Source organism: Arachis ipaensis, chromosome B9 (assembly GCF_059453495.1).
Source record: "Arachis ipaensis isolate K30076 ecotype BB chromosome B9, ASM5945349v1, whole genome shotgun sequence".
NCBI classification, from domain to species: domain Eukaryota; kingdom Viridiplantae; phylum Streptophyta; class Magnoliopsida; order Fabales; family Fabaceae; genus Arachis; species Arachis ipaensis.
The window spans coordinates 158,353,680-158,369,607 of record NC_142444.1 but is presented as its reverse complement, the minus strand read 5'-3'; the positions used below and the strand labels follow the sequence as shown (position 1 = coordinate 158,369,607).

At 32.0% G+C, this 15,928-nt stretch overlaps 4 protein-coding genes and 2 non-coding genes across 6 annotated transcripts; 3 read left to right on the top strand and 3 right to left on the bottom strand.

Moving 5' to 3' along the window:
• Positions 1-52: 52 nt before the first annotated feature.
• LOC107619292 (Xanthine/uracil permease family protein) lies at positions 53-3,035 on the bottom strand. The gene is made up of 14 exons (XM_016321548.3): positions 2,894-3,035; positions 2,702-2,799; positions 2,455-2,631; positions 2,285-2,385; positions 2,134-2,209; positions 1,983-2,042; positions 1,688-1,866; positions 1,437-1,533; positions 1,234-1,320; positions 1,087-1,145; positions 919-1,010; positions 760-837; positions 517-677; positions 53-424 (listed from the first exon to the last, which is right to left on the bottom strand). The coding sequence occupies exons 1-14, from the start codon at positions 2,997-2,999 to the stop codon at positions 206-208; spliced, it is 1,590 nt and encodes a 529-aa protein (XP_016177034.1). The 5' UTR covers positions 3,000-3,035; the 3' UTR covers positions 53-205.
• A 4,667-nt stretch (positions 3,036-7,702) lies between these two features.
• On the top strand, positions 7,703-9,298 carry WIH2 (proline-rich family protein). The gene is made up of 3 exons (XM_016321700.3): positions 7,703-7,953; positions 8,165-8,345; positions 9,057-9,298. Exons 1-3 carry the CDS (start codon positions 7,902-7,904, stop codon positions 9,100-9,102), a joined length of 279 nt encoding a protein of 92 aa, XP_016177186.1. The 5' UTR covers positions 7,703-7,901; the 3' UTR covers positions 9,103-9,298.
• Positions 9,299-10,149: 851 nt separating this feature from the next.
• On the bottom strand, positions 10,150-12,205 carry LOC107616767 (LIM domain-containing protein WLIM1-like). Its single transcript, XM_016318696.3, has 5 exons — positions 11,722-12,205; positions 10,928-11,024; positions 10,808-10,851; positions 10,636-10,722; positions 10,150-10,550 (listed from the first exon to the last, which is right to left on the bottom strand). Exons 1-5 carry the CDS (start codon positions 11,857-11,859, stop codon positions 10,362-10,364), a joined length of 555 nt encoding a protein of 184 aa, XP_016174182.1. The 5' UTR covers positions 11,860-12,205; the 3' UTR covers positions 10,150-10,361.
• Positions 12,206-12,439: 234 nt separating this feature from the next.
• Positions 12,440-12,511, top strand: TRNAP-UGG (transfer RNA proline (anticodon UGG)). Its single transcript has one exon. It is a non-coding gene; the product is annotated as a tRNA-Pro (tRNA).
• A 593-nt stretch (positions 12,512-13,104) lies between these two features.
• TRNAP-UGG (transfer RNA proline (anticodon UGG)) lies at positions 13,105-13,176 on the top strand. Its single transcript has one exon. It is a non-coding gene; the product is annotated as a tRNA-Pro (tRNA).
• A 160-nt stretch (positions 13,177-13,336) lies between these two features.
• LOC107619256 (ADP-ribosylation factor-like protein 8b) lies at positions 13,337-15,534 on the bottom strand. Its single transcript, XM_088500243.1, has 6 exons — positions 15,322-15,534; positions 14,952-15,033; positions 14,819-14,851; positions 14,578-14,699; positions 13,867-14,028; positions 13,337-13,658 (listed from the first exon to the last, which is right to left on the bottom strand). Exons 1-6 carry the CDS (start codon positions 15,363-15,365, stop codon positions 13,541-13,543), a joined length of 561 nt encoding a protein of 186 aa, XP_088356369.1. The 5' UTR covers positions 15,366-15,534; the 3' UTR covers positions 13,337-13,540.
• Positions 15,535-15,928: the final 394 nt, after the last annotated feature.

The following is a 15,928-nucleotide window of genomic DNA, read 5'->3' as shown; positions in this document are numbered from 1 at the left end:
ATATTTGAATTCTTTATCAGCACTTTTACTCAGATCACATGAAACAGAAATGTAGCACACCATCAAACTATAAGTAGTTAGATTCATCTACATAATAGAAACATGATTACTTAGTAATAAAAGCTATAATCTGCTAGCCAATAATCCATCCAATAATACGCTATAATCTGCCATTTTGTTTTATACATACTGGTGTATTCAGTATTCAGAATGAAGGGAAAAATCTATTAAGGTTCATAGGCAGGGAATAGAACTCTTCGGTTCTAATATCCTGATCGAAGTTCCTGAACCTTCCCCACCAGTGTCTCCCACTGTCACGCCTCGTTGCGCTGTGGCCGCGACTCATGGTAAAATCCAACAAGTAAGCTACTATAATTGCCACAGTTCCTGGAGATGAGAAAATCACTTGCACTATACTGTTGAACTGCAGTAGTATGTCAAACATTGAAAATTCAGTTACAGTTATATAATATTCAAACATAGGCAGTGTTTAAGGTGATATAGATGAATACATACAGCAATGGAACGAGTATGAACAGGGCCATGACCAGATATTAACAGATATTCATTGAAATATTGAGGAACAGAAAGGCCCATGAAGAGAGAAAAGCCAATGATGAACATTGTTCTGAAGCTGTTCAGATTACAGAATTGAAGAAAACAAAGGCCTGCTGATGCTGCTTAGTGCAGAAACAAATTAGTACAGCAAGATCAGCAAGTATTGAAACTGAAGTAACAGATTAAAGTGAACACACATACCTACATAGGCAAAGAGAATGCAGTACACAGCTGCTACAATTGGCAATGGGATCGAAGCAAGAACCGCTCCGAATTTTCCTACACACCATGACTCTATCAGCTAAGAGACTAAAACACAAATTGGTTGTCACTTTGACACAAGAGTAATGCATGTAACACCTAATATAGAGAAGAAAAACATGAATCCTGCTGATATTTGAACGACCCTTCGGCTTCCAACTCGTGTTAAACCCAAGAGTCCTGCATTTTCACTTAATACCAAAGAGTAACATTAACATAGATCCTTAGCCTATATACAAATGATTTTAAAGGTAACAAATTTTTTACACTGATGCAGTGGATCCAGTTGCCGTGCCGAAAAAGGCATCCACAAGATTACTGATTCCCTGAAATCATTGAAACTGGATCATATAAGTTTCATTTTGTGGAGCTACATGCTCATACAGATTGGAATGTTAAAGAATCAGATTGTACCAGCCAACCAATACCACGGCTAAGGACAGATGGTGGAACAGGAGTTGCACTTCCAAATCTTGAGGCTGCAATGAATGTCCCAGTTGACTGCTCCATAGAAAGAAAACAATTAAATTTAAATTTAAATCAATGTAGGAAAAGGATTACTGATCAAACTATCACCATAGTTTGCATGGAAATGAAAAGAAAATGTTAAATCAAACCTCTATAATTGCAACTAGAGAAGCAGCAACCATTGCAAAAGCATCACCAACATTGAAAGAAGGGGCTCCCCATTGAAATGGATATGGGACTCTTAACCTGCATAAATGAGCAAAATAAAAAAAAGAGAATTCTTTAGATGATGCTTTGCAATCTTAAGTATCATCTGTTTATGCCACAAAGCATCACACACAGCTATGAAACCACTACATGATTCTCTTTAAAACAAGCAAACTGTTTAATTAGGACTAACCAAGGAGCAGCACTAATTAACCCGGATCGATCAGTACGGCAACTCAATTGAGTAATTGGTGATCTTCCTTTATATGCACCAGCTGCAGTCAAAATCTCAGAAAATGCCCATGCAATTCCAATAGAGTATATTACTGAGTATCTATCAACTACTCTTGATTTCATTATCTGGGGAATGTACTGCAAAGGCATAGCTCTAACATAAATAGTAGAATAGTTTCATTCAAAATGTATAACTGTTCTGATATGTTAATATAAGCTGAGTTATACAGACATCTCTTAAGAAAGTAACATACCTGGGAAAATATCACCAGAATAAGCAATGCAGGGAGCCCAATTTCAACACAATTTGCCAACTTCATAATCCAAAGAAAACCAATGATTTCACTTGTTAGAAGAAGAAACTCAGCAGCAATGTGCAAGAAAAAAGAAGAAGAATGTAGATACTTTTGGGAAGCCAAGCGCAAAGAATCCAAGGCCAGTAAGAGTGACAAGGGGAACCGCACTGAGGGGACTAAGGAACCTGGAATATCAGCAACAGCAATGAATATAAACCGATTTAAGAAGAGAAGCAAAATGTACTTTGTTTTTGTTATACCTTGCAAATATTCTCCAGAATCCCAAGAAGCCGATTATGATTTGGAATACGGACGCAACAATGAGTGCACCTTGTATGGCTCTCATGGATTGTTTAAATCTCTGAAAATTCAATCAAGAATGAACTCAAAAACTGAAACAGTAGAGAGGTAGTAAGCAAGCAAGAATAACCTGGTGAGGGTCTATGAAAACACTCATCCTTGAGGAGAAAGCAACGGAAATAGCGGGAATGATGAAGGCATAGGAAGCCCCCACAACCACTGGAAGCCTTGTTCCAAACCATGTCTGCAAGAGAGTGTTAATGGCAGCAACAAACAGCAGAGTCTGTATCATTTCAGCCTTCTCCACCTGCAAGAAGAGCAAATTGATCAGAGAGAAGGAATGAGAGGTGAGGTTTTGTGTTGTGTTGTGTTCTGACATTGCCACCACCCATCAAAGGGACAAGTAAGGTAGAAAGAAAGACGATGGTGCCAAGCATAACGAGGTAGTTCTGAAACCCAAGTAGTATCCCTTCAGCTGTTGAAAAAAAAAAACACAAAATAATAATAATGGGTAATGAAGCATTAAGAGTAGAAAGTAGAAAGAAGGAGAAAGAGATATAGGATGATACGCCATGAGGGGGAGCTGGTAATGCAGTAATCAACACCGGGAAGTTGATCCTTCACAGGATGAGGTTGAAAGTCATCATCAGCCTTTCCACCTCCTCCTGCTGCCATTATTTTCGATCACCTGTAAGTGTGTATGTGTCTTATATTAATTGTGTTAGGCAGTGACGTTGTGACTACTCTTTGCTTGATTGGATTAAGAGTAATAATAATAGTTAAGAGGTGGTGAGCTAATTTGGTTTAATTTTGTTGTGGTAGCTTGCTTAATTACTTACTCTGTTTTTGGGTATTAGAGGTCAAATGTTGGGATACCAAACATGGAATAATAATTGATTTTATCACTTGCTTTGCATGCTACTATCACACTGTTTTTAGTTTCTTCTTTACACACGTTTCTCATTTCCTTTTCATGAATTTCTGAATTTGTAATCGACGAAATTAATTAATATTATCAGGGAGATGCTTCCGTAAATATGCATAAAATGTCTTTTTGTAAAATGCTTATTATTGGACGTATTAATGAATCGGTTATTTTTTAATTTCTTAATAAATTATAATAAAATCGATTTTTTTATAATAATAACAATAAACCCAATTTTTTTTAGGAATCTAATTGTATTTTTAAATTTTTAGGCATTTAAATGTCTACAAAACAAAAAGTCAGAGATATATTTGTCTTTTTATTAAAAAATTTAAAGATATTCGATTTAGATGGTGTAATTCGATCAGATTAAATTAGGTCTAATAATTATAATGTAGACAATTGAATTATTATTGTTGGTATAATAAATTTATTTTGTTCTGGTGTATTAAAAAATAAATTATTATTAACCGATTTAATAAAGATATCCAATAATAATATGATATATATAAACATCTGTAAAAAAAAATATTTTTAGTATCTTTATTAAAGTAGTCTCCATATTATTATTGCTGACTTAATAATCGAACAATGATAACATCAGAGTCATTTATCAACATGATGTTTATATAAAATATTTTTTGTCTCTCAACAAAAGAGAATATCCATCAAGTTCTATAAATTACATTTCATATCTTATGTTTTTTTGCTTTTATTTCTATAATCATACATTTATGGGTAAATTATGAAAAATATATTCAAATTATTTTTTTTGACAAAAATATTCCTAAATTTGTTATCAACAAAAATATTCTTAAATTATTTAAAAACATGACAAAATATACACAGGTAAAATTAACAAAAAATAGTAATGCAACAAATGAAATTTTATATGTGACAATATGTCTCTAATCAGAAATTAAGTGTTGGAATATTTTTTACAAATATTTTTTACACTCTTATTTATTATTATTTGCATTGTTATCAAACTCTCGAGTTAACTCGTAAACTCGTACGAATTTACGAGTTTAGATATGGAATCGAGTTGACTCGCCCATAGACTATATCCTGAGTAAATTCGACTAGACTCGGTCAAACTCGGACAAACTCGTGAGTCTAGGACCGAGATAGCGAGTTTGTGTTTTTCTTCATTTTTGTTAAAAAAAAACGTCATTTTGAAACAAAAAAATACTTTTTTTTATTAGGGTTACGATAACACTCCAAAAGAATGAAAGAAAACTCACTCACAACTCACTCATCTGCGTCGTTTCTCTCAAGTCTCACTTTCTCCATGTTCTGCCACGGTCGCCGTTCCCCGTCGAGCTGCTGCTGTTCGTCTGCGTCTGCTACCTCTGCTCTGATTTACGCCATTGTCTTTGTGAATTTTATCTATGTTGCCCTCTGCTTTGTATTTCTTCGCATCTCCACTATCCACAACTCCATCGTGCTATCACCGTTCACAAGTTTGACTACTTCTCCTACAATCCTATCTTTGCTCTGGTTTGTGCCATCGTGAAATCCATGACTCTTTATCGCCATCGTTTTGTGCTGCTGCACTCTTGTCTTCAATCTGCTGTTGCTGGGACTTTGCCCCTTCTTTTCTTCTGTATCCTCTATTTTGTGTATGCCTTTTGCCCTTTCTTTTAGTCTTTGCTTCTTGATTTAGTTTTTTTTTTTTTAATTTTATTGCTTCTAAATTTAGTCTATTGCTTATCGTTTATGTTAAATGGCCGGATGATTCATCCATTCATGGTTGATTAGTAATTAATTATTTTGATTAGAGTTAATTTGGTTATTTGATATTGTTCAATGTTCAATTAATAAAGATTTAGTATTACGGATTTAGAATTTTTAATTTTGTATGTTCTATGTTGTATTTGTATAAGAATAATTAAAGAGGATTTGAATGTGTATTTTAAAGTATTTGTTATAATGTATGCTACTATTTTAATTTATTATGTGCTTTAAGATTGATATTATTAATTTTAAGGGTTAGAATTGAGTAAATATATATATATCATAACAGGTGAACTCGTACGAGTCTACGAGTTAACTCGCGAGTCGAATCCGGCTCCACGAGTTTACTTAGACTCGCGAATTTGACAACCTTGCTCATTTGACTTTAACCATGAATATTAAAGAGTTTCTAATGAAAAACTTTTTAATTAAATTATAGTTAAACGTTACCATTTCATACCTCTTACCATAATTAGAATTACTAACCAACTATAAATAAATAACATTTTTGCAAAAAGTGTAAATTATTTGCTAATATGGAAAGGGCAGGATCAGCTAAAAGAGTAGTATAATTCAGACTAGCTAGGCTACCTTTATTCTTATTATTAGCCACAGAAACAGAATATAGTACTAATGATTTCAGAATGCTCATCATTGATGCAGTGCAGATACACATAGAGATGCAGTAGCCTGCTAATGTTGCTGTCTCCATAATCTCAATTCTCAAATGTAGAGCCATATCTTTATCCCAACTCCAATCTTCTGGTCTCTTTCTTTGACTTTATGGGTCATAAGAGTACAATTACATATACGTTGCTTCCTGGAACAGAGAATAAAGATCCAGAGCTTTTGACCAACTTCGATCTTCATTGTAATTTCACATATTTAAAACAATAAGGAAATTTGATATTGAATAAATTTAGAAAGAATAAAATATTCTTTTTTAGTTATGTTATGCTGTACCATACATATGTGTTAATATAACTATATAAGTACTAGTAACATGTTTATGGTAATAGAATTAATGGAAGAAATAATTTTAATTTTTTTTCTCATCTAAATTAATAAAATTGGTATATGTGTTATAGTAGTTTAATTGAAAAGACATAAAAGAAAATATCAAATTGAAACAGAAAATGTGAAACCATTACTTTTACTTTTATTTCTTCATTCTAGAAAAACAAAGATTGACATCATAATACTCCTCAATTATAAAATAAAGATAAACAAAATGGACAAGAATAAGTCAACATTTAATTTAATTGTAAAATATGGAAAATTGGAAATAGGTACGAATTTTTTTTTTAATTACAAAATAATTGTCCATGCATTAAAAGAAGGCGGCTTCTTCCTTAGTTGATCATTCCATCCAACCTAGTTCTAACTTATTTTCTTTGCTTTTTTTTTTTTTTTTTTTGACTAATTTTCTTTGTTTGAATAAGCTCTGATCTATATAGACTTACCGGTTGATCGATCGTTTTTTTATCTATTAAATGTGTATAGAAGCAAGATAATAAATAATTAATTCTTTTAATAAATATATAGTCTTTGGTTCAAGTTTTAAAATAACAAAAAGAATTATATACATTAATGTTATGTCTATTTATTCACTTTTATATATACATAAATATGATAATAATAATAATAAATTTAAAATTAATCAAGATGGTAATTAATAAAATATTTTATTTTATAAATTATATATAATAAAAATATTTTTAAAAAAAGTTTGAACTAATTTAAAAAAAATATATTATATATAATGGATATATTTACTTAATTTTTTTAATTGCATGTATTTATTAAGTTATTTTGGACTATATAGTCATCAAATTTTATGATAATTATAATATAATTTAAGGATAAACTATCAAAAAAATACTCGAATAATTTTGTTACTAATAAAAATACACCTGAATTTTTCTATCGAAAAAATGTCCTCAGACAAAAATATCCAACACTAAATATGTATTTTTCAAAAAATATTTTAGAGATTGAATTTTGATATAATTTTTTTCAAGCGTAATTAAAAAATGACATATTTTAATTCTCTTAAACTTTGGTAATTTTTCGCTAACTATATATTTTTTATAATTTTTTAAAAGTATTATTGTTCGTTGACAAAAAAATCATAAAAAATATATATAATTAGCAAAAAAACACCAAATTTTAAAAATAAAAATATATCATTCTTCTAATCGTGCTTGCAAAAAATCGCATCAAAATTCAATCTCTAAAATATTTTTGAGAATACATATTTAATGTTGAACATTTTTATTACGTTTTTAAATTATTTGAGGACATTTTTGTCGATAACAAAATTTGAGTATATTTTTGTCAACTATAAAAATATTCAAGTATATTTTTGATAATTTATTCATAATTTAATTATATTATTTATAAAATTTAATTATAAATTTAAATTTGTTGAATTTAAATTTAATTTTAATATACAGTAGTATAAAATATTTTATACGATAATTCAATTAAATTCATGTGTTTAGATAGTTATTTAACTAATAAATTTAAAATTCTTTTATATATTTTTGCTACGTGATAACATATGGATTGATTGTGTATAACAAAATTAAATTCTAATTATAAATGTGAATTTATTTAATTTATATTTTGAATTTGTAAATTTTTCCTCTATCTTCTTGTATTATAGTACCTTTATATACTATTATAAATATAAATCATGTGGGAACAAAAATGAGGATAATTGTGATAGGTTATAAAAATGAAATGAAATAAAAAAAATTAAAGAAAAAACAAAGCACCAGGCTGGCCTCAGTTACAACCTATAATACCAAGGAAGAGAAAGAAAAAGCCATCAATAAATATCATAATCCTTATATCTTTTTCCACAAAATCACACCAAGCATAACAAATCACTCAAATTCTCCGCATCGATAATGAGTTACTACAACCAGCAGCAACCACCCGTCGGCGTTCCTCCGCCGCAAGGTCCTCCCTCTTCCTTTCTTCATATATCAATTTTTCTTTTTCTTTTCTTTTTTTTTCCTGTTTGTTGTTGATAGGTATCATTACTTTATAGGCAGCACATTAGATTCAACTTATGCTTGTCACTGTTATTACTGGATCGGATTTTCCTGAATCGTTCTTCAACATGCTTGTATTCTACGATCTTTAGCGATTTCTTTTATTTGAGAAACAGGTTATCCGCCGGAGTCATACGGAAAGGACGCTTATCCGCCTCCGGGATATCCGCCGCAAGGTTACCCTCCGCCGCCGGCCTACCCGGCGCAGGGATATCCTCCTCCGCAGTATGCTCCTCAGTACGCTCAACCTCCGCCTCCTCAACAGAATTCAAGTGGCCCTGGCTGCATGGAAGGCTGGTTCGTCTCTCTCTCTCTCTCTCTCTCTCTGTGTGTATAGATGATGATGATAATGAAATTTGATTGGTTGAATCGGATGCGGTGACTCAGATCGGGTACGATCTGCGAGTTTTAGTTGAGTCTGAGTTGACTCGCTGGCGGCGTGGACGGCGCACCGTTAGCTTACGGCGCAGACGACTTTGACGCGTTAGAACTTAGAAGTTAGATTGAGATGTTTGGTATCACTGACGCTTCCTTTTGGTCTCCGTCACGTTAACCAATGTGGATGTCGTTTTTTTCGGGTGTGTGGCCCCGCTTCGGGGGTTACACAATAACTTAAACCACCTCACCCACTCTTGGTATAGGGTCTTTTTCGTCCTTTTATTTTAAGAAACAAAAATCCTATCTATATTTATATTTATATTTAAAATAATAATAATAATAATAATTAAAGAAAAAACTCAGTGGATCCTTGTAACCATTGGCGTATAAACTTGCGTATTCTCCTTTATGCATGTTCCGTGAATGAACACAAGAGAGAAGGGACTCATTAGGTTCCTTAACAAAGAAGGAGTCAACAATCAATTAATATGTCATTTAGAGTAATTTATTCATTATTTTTGTTAAGCAGAAACTTGTTGACTCTATGAAATTTCATTATTATTGATAGTATGTGTTGTAAGCAAGCGATTCTAATGTGAATTATTGGAACGTGTTGAATTGTTGTTGCAGTTTGGCTGCTCTATGCTGCTGCTGCCTGCTGGAGGCCTGCTTCTGAGATGACATTCATTTGCACAAAATGGAATTCACAAATTGTATCTTGAGTCTTCATATTTAATTCTGTGACTATATATGTTCCTAGATTTTTATCTTCTTTTTCTGCTTGATTGTTTTGTTGTTATGAACCATGTTAATTTGAGCCGTATGATAAACTATTGCAGCATGCCAAATATCAAACTGCCTCATTAACATAATTTTTTCTTTACTCTATTATTATATATTAGTTTGGAGATTGATACGATACCCTCTCCAACCTGAAGGGGATAAACTTATTTATTTCTTATTTCTTTCTCACCGAATTGAATATTCGGAAGAGGGTGAAGTTGACGCAGTAATGATTTCATTTTCTTGATGGAGAAGCCACCAAAGATCCGAGCGTAAATAATGTGCAATTTACACGAATACCCTTTTGTTTGGTACTGCGGATTGGGAATTTTGATTTTTCACTTTTCATTTTTGTGACGCAAGGACGAGTCTAATTGCCTAATTGGGTTTTGTCATTTTCCACTTACCGTCTTTGTGCGATTGTTTAGCTTTCTCACTATACAAACTTCTTCATATGCCTCATGATTTTAAGCTTTTGGGAACTTTTCTACTTAAATAATTTAACTAATTTTTATGGTTGAATCAGAATCTCTTAATTTTATTTTTCGAGTTATTTCATTAGATTTATAAAATTTGGTGATTTTTTAAAAATCGTTTTTCAGATTAAGCTAAATCGATGTAACTATATATATTTAACATTAATGATTAACCCTTTTATCCTTTTCGTTACATTCTTGACTATAGTAACTGACATCCCTTGTCTTTGCTAATAGTACATTGTATTTTGATTTTTGACTTTTGGGAATACGTTATTGATTTATTTCTATGTAGTATTTTGTTTGGGTCTGAGACTCTTTTTTAACCTGCCTTATATATCTAAAATTTTCCTGTAACATTGCTTACATGTTCACTATTTTGTTTGTGTTTTAGCCTCCGGATTCAAAGTGTAAACAAAAATAAAATAAAATAAAAATAAATAATTATCACAAGGAGTAATGACATTTGCATACTCTAGTACTCATTTTGAGGGGGGAAAATGCTGAAAGCATCACAGTCACAGCAATTAAGATGCTTGTATAGCAAATCCACACAAAGCACTACATGTATTTTTTTTCAAGCGATACAAAATTAATAATTGTAATAAATAAATTAAATTAGAGCAGCATGCATATCCATCATACAAAACAGTGGCAAGATTATATTCCTGCAAAATTAAATAGCAATGGTGTTGACGTCATTCTCGAGCTGGCTGTAATTCCCTTTCTCTTTGAAGAGTTGAATGTGATGGTGTTTGCAATAGAGCTTCCCCTCATGTGTAACAAAGTTTGATGAGCTTATAGTGCAACCTCCATATGTACATTTGAAGCAGCCCCTATGGTAAGGAGTCCCATTAATTGTAACCTTTAATACAATAGCCACAAAAGAATATTATTAGTATCAAATCAATACTTAATTTAATAGTTTATAAAGAGTATTTAGTATTTACCCTCTCAGTGGGATACACTGTCTTTTTGCAACAAACACATTTGTCTGTGGTGCCCACGAACACGTTTGAGATATGTTTAGGACTTCTCTATAAGATGAAAATGGAAAGTTAATTTGGCATGACAAATGATGCAAGAAAATGGGTGGATTCAAATGTATTAATTAATAATCACCTCAATTTCAGAGGGCTGTCTTTCTTTCTGGACTTTGGGAATTCCTGTTATAATAAAGGAAGGCAAATTAAAAGAAATAATAATTAATTAACTTAATTTCCACATGTTAAGTATGTTTACCTTCGAAGCTTTTGTCTAAGCTACCAGTTCTCTTGAAGAGTTGATCATAGTGTGGTCTGCAGTACAGCACCCCCTCAAAAGAACAGTAGTTGCTCAGCTGAAAACATTGTTAAAATCGTCACACCAAATAAGTGTTTGATTGGACGCCATTATTTTGATAAAAATTTCTTTTTTTTTTAATTTTTAATGTGTTTGGCAAATTTCGAATAGTAAAAGTAAAAGCACTAGAAAAATCAGAAAAACATCTTTTTTGAGAAACTGTAATTTACATCTTTTTTTTAAATATCTTTTTTCCTTAAAAAAGATGTTTTTCATGTAATAAATAAACAAAAAATTACTTTTATATTGTTATATCCAAACATAATTGATAGATAAAAAGATCTTTTTACATGAAATATCCAAATATAAAATTACTTTTACTTTTTCATAAGATCTTTTAAAAGAAAATAACTCAAAAAAAATATTTTTTTAGAAGCTCACCCAAACAAACCTTAAACCCACCTTTTTTTTCAATAGTTTATTATTAACAACAAATTCGTCATTTTTTAGAAACCTTAAATTAAACCAGTGCATTTAAGAAATTGGAAAAACATTTTCTCCTATTCAAATTATATATTTTGATGATAATAACTTGCATGTATCATAGAAACTGATTCTAAACCGAAGTCGTCTACATGAATTCAAAGACATCATTGCGTCGTGTCGAAATGTGACGAAATTGTTCATGCATATGGACGTGATAAAGTTCTAATGCATATATGCATAATGATCATAAAAATGATAAAAGTTTAGACCTTAAGGGTGCTCCGGCAATGGTGGCAACGGAAGCAGGCCTTATGAAAGATACGGCCATCGGCGGTAAGCTTATCAACAAGGTAGACCGTCTTGTCACATGCCATGCACTTTTGCTGGGTTCCTCCGAAAGTGGCCATGATTATATATATGATAAAGAAAGAAGATTGAAGAGAGGGAGGTAGGGAGAGGGATGGGATTCAATTTCCTTTTGCAATGAGATGCTTCTCTTATTTTCCCTCTGCCCCTCTCTCTCCTTCTTTCTTCCTCTTGTAAGACAACAAAAATTAGAGGAGGAGATGGAAAACACACACAAAACAAAGAAAGAAAAAATTGTGGATAACAGTGAATTGCGGATCAATTTACCTCAAAACAGATCAGACAATAATATTCATGCACTAATATAGATGATGTGTTGGTCGGCTATCAAATAATCATGCATTTCGTCTCGATTTTTATGAGTAATATTTTTTCTATAGCATCTTTAAAATTGATGCATATACAAAACATAATTTGAATTTTAATATGTACTTAGCCGAAACAACGAGTTAATTAGTCAACTAACCTAAGATTTTTATTTGTGTATTAATTAATTTCTTATAATTCATAATGCCTTTAAATATCATAAAATGACGTGCTAAATAAAAGTATAAGATACGTAATTAACTAATTATTATTAAGCACATTGAATTTAATTATTAAACAAATCCACAACCGTCAGGGCATTTGGTCTAGTGGTATGATTCTCGCTTTGGGTGCGAGAGGTCCCGAGTTCGATTCTCGGAATGCCCCTATTTCCTTTTTGAAGTGAAGTCAACAAGTTGGTTAGTTGAATCAATAATGGAACAAACATTTTTAACTTTTGGAGATATTGAAGCTGGCAAATCAATTGTCTTAGTCTTAGTAATTTGTTTAGTTTACCAATAGCAAGCATGTCTGCATGTGACATGTGAAGACTTGGAAATGAATCATGTGAAAAGAAGAGACTGTTGTAACTTGTAAGTCATAATGGTCTTGAACTATAAAACAAAAAACAAGAGCATACTAGTCAACAGGTGAATTCTAGGAAAATAAAATTAGCTTCTGTAATTGGCAGAACCAATCAGAATCTTCTATCCAGGTAAGCAGATGTTAGCATTTTGTGCAGACCAATTTTAATAAGAGAAACTACAGATAGAGAGAAGATAATCTTGATTCTGATTGAATGACAAATGTAACCAATTGTCACCTAACAGATCATGAAAAGTTGAAAGCTACCAGACTAATTTATAACAAACTTCAACATACTGTATAGATCTAACTATATTATTTAGAGAAGGTTGACTTTTGATGGATAAATAATTCTAAAACAAAAAACTAGACATACAAATAACTTCTCCCAACATGGGCATTTGGTCTAGTGGTATGATTCTCGCTTTGGGTGCGAGAGGTCCCGAGTTCGATTCTCGGAATGCCCCACTTTTATTATTTTCAGATGTGTTCTTTTTTCTGTTCTGTTCTGTCATTGACTTACAGCACAAGTACTTTCCCTGCATTCTCAGATCATTAGCAATTACATTGAAAAACAAGTGTAAAACAATTATTTATTTAAATCCATCACACTTGTAGCATGAGTAATAATCTCAAATTATAATGCATATCTCTCAGATGAAAATCTTAATAAATAATAATGTACATATAAAAAGTAAAAACACATGGAATCTGATTTGGTGTAAGCCAGTCAAAACAGGAAAAAACAGTAGTATTAGTATCACACTTCAACCAGCTTGGTTTCAGTCTGTATTAACAGCACACATGGATTCATATGCCAGAACTTGAGCTTCAATTCTTTGATTTTGAATGTTTAATAAGCCAATCAACAACTGTGTCAATGTTTGTGGAGTTTTTACATGAGATCATGTAGCAAGAAACTTCTCTTTCATTGATGGATTTTAGTTCCCTGCACACATCAAACAAATTTTATTGACTAGAAGTAATACAAGTACAACCTCAATTAGTAACTACAAATTAAAGTAACGAAACATAAGATGTTAATAAATTAGTAACTATGAATTATCTGATTTACAATTTTCCTGTAATGGAAATGTTTAAGCGAACTTTCTGATTGATTCAGCACCATGTTATATACATCTCAACAAGAGACTTACATTTGCTCCATCAGCTCTTGCTCAGACAAAGCCCCTGGTTTGTCGATCTTGTTACCAAGAACCAACAGGGGAATGCCATTTAAAGAATGCTTGCTCAACAAGTCATGAAGCTCATTTCTAGAGATAGGTATGTTGTCATGATCAGCTGCATCAACAACATAACTGCAGGTTGCAAGAGAGACAGAGTTGATGATAACATGCTTAGCATACTAGTGTACATAGATAATCTACATGGATTTCTAAAAAGAGAGATCATATAGATGAAAATTTGTTATGTCTTCCATGGGGATTACAAAGTCTTCATTATACTTTGTTCATTTTGGTGCCACTAAAGTTCAAAGTTGATGCTCCTTCTTTCAATTGTAGACATATTATCCTATTAGGTGAAGATTGGAAATAATATTACACAATGCCTCAGCAGAAGATATAGAGAATTAATGTCCAAAATAAATCTGCAGTGTTAATTTTAACATAGGAAATGAAAACAGATTGCAAATTAAACCAATTAGTTTTATACTCTTTATGTAATACACATTTTTCATGACACTAATTTGATTTTCTTTCAAATTTGAAGTTTCAATTCCTTTGTCCTTAGAACTTAAAACTACATCAGAAGCTATTATTGAACCAAAGAAGATCAAAGGAGAGCCTTGACATTCAATAGAAGCCCACCACAGAAAATTCTAACATAAAAGTGATTCGAGGGCATACACAATAGCTGAAACAGCACGGCAGTATCTCTCCCACATACTGCGAAACCTTGGTTGGCCTCCAAGGTCCCATAATTTGATTGTCACATTCCCTTTGGTTACCTTTTTCATGTTAAATCCTACCTGCATGCATATAGGCCACAAATTTCATCAATAAACAAGAAGCTTGTATAAATAGAGCAAAACAAATGCATTGCAGCAATGACATCTTCCAGTTGCATAAAGAAAAATGATGATGTTACCGTCGGGATCATGTCTTGGCTAAATCCACCAGTCTAGAGCAGAATCAAACAGAAACTCAGCATCAGCATCAGCATGGCAGGTAAAAGAAATCATAAAATAGACATGTTGAAGGTTTAGTTACATATAACATACCGCAATAACATTTACAAGGGAAGTTTTGCCAGCATTCTGAAGGCCAATCAGAGATAGCTCCATCTCTTGCTTGAAAAAGAAACTAGCACAAGGGAATAATAACAAAGATTATTATGGTAAACCAGTAAACCACTATAATGAATTAAGAAAAGGGTAGCAAGTTATGATAGGAACATAATTCAGTGCGATGAAAATTGATCAAAGGTATGGACTTTTTTAACCCCAGTTGAGAGTAGTAGTATTGGGGGAGTGTAAAGCATGATTCATCAATGATCCATGATCAATTAAGTTTCTCAACACAAGACATTCAATTGTAGCATATGAATTGGGAAACAGAAAAAGTAATGAAAGAGTGTTGTGTTGAGCTGACCTGCGTAACCAGTTGACAAAAGCATCCCAGAACCAAAGCCCCATAACTCTGCACTGTGTTCTGTTCTGTACTTTACTACTTTCAGTTCCGATTGTTGTGTACTTCTAAAACAACACGATCCTCGCTTCACACTTCACACACTTTTTCTCTTCCCTCCTTATCTCATTCCAAATTCATATCTTCAAAAATAAATAAATAGAGTGTACAACAAAGACACATTTTTATTTTTAATATTGGGTTAATAATGATGATTTTTTTAAATTGTGATCTATTGTGATATTTTTTTAAAATATGGGATGATTTAATTTACAGAATATAAATCAGATCGTCCGATTTTTAAGAGGTACAGAAATCGGATCGTTCGATTTTTGTATTCGGATTGTCCGATTTGTGTACCCCAAATTTTTAAAATTTTTTAAACACAAATTGAAGAGTCTGATTTGTGTATCTCCCATAATTTTAAAAAACACAAAAAATTATTACGTTAAGGTATAACACCCCTCCAATTTCTATATCCAAATTTTTTAGCCACAAAGACACTGCCACACTCATAAATATTAATGAGCTATTATTTTTTTATGTTTTTATTTTTTGTGATTGAATATAA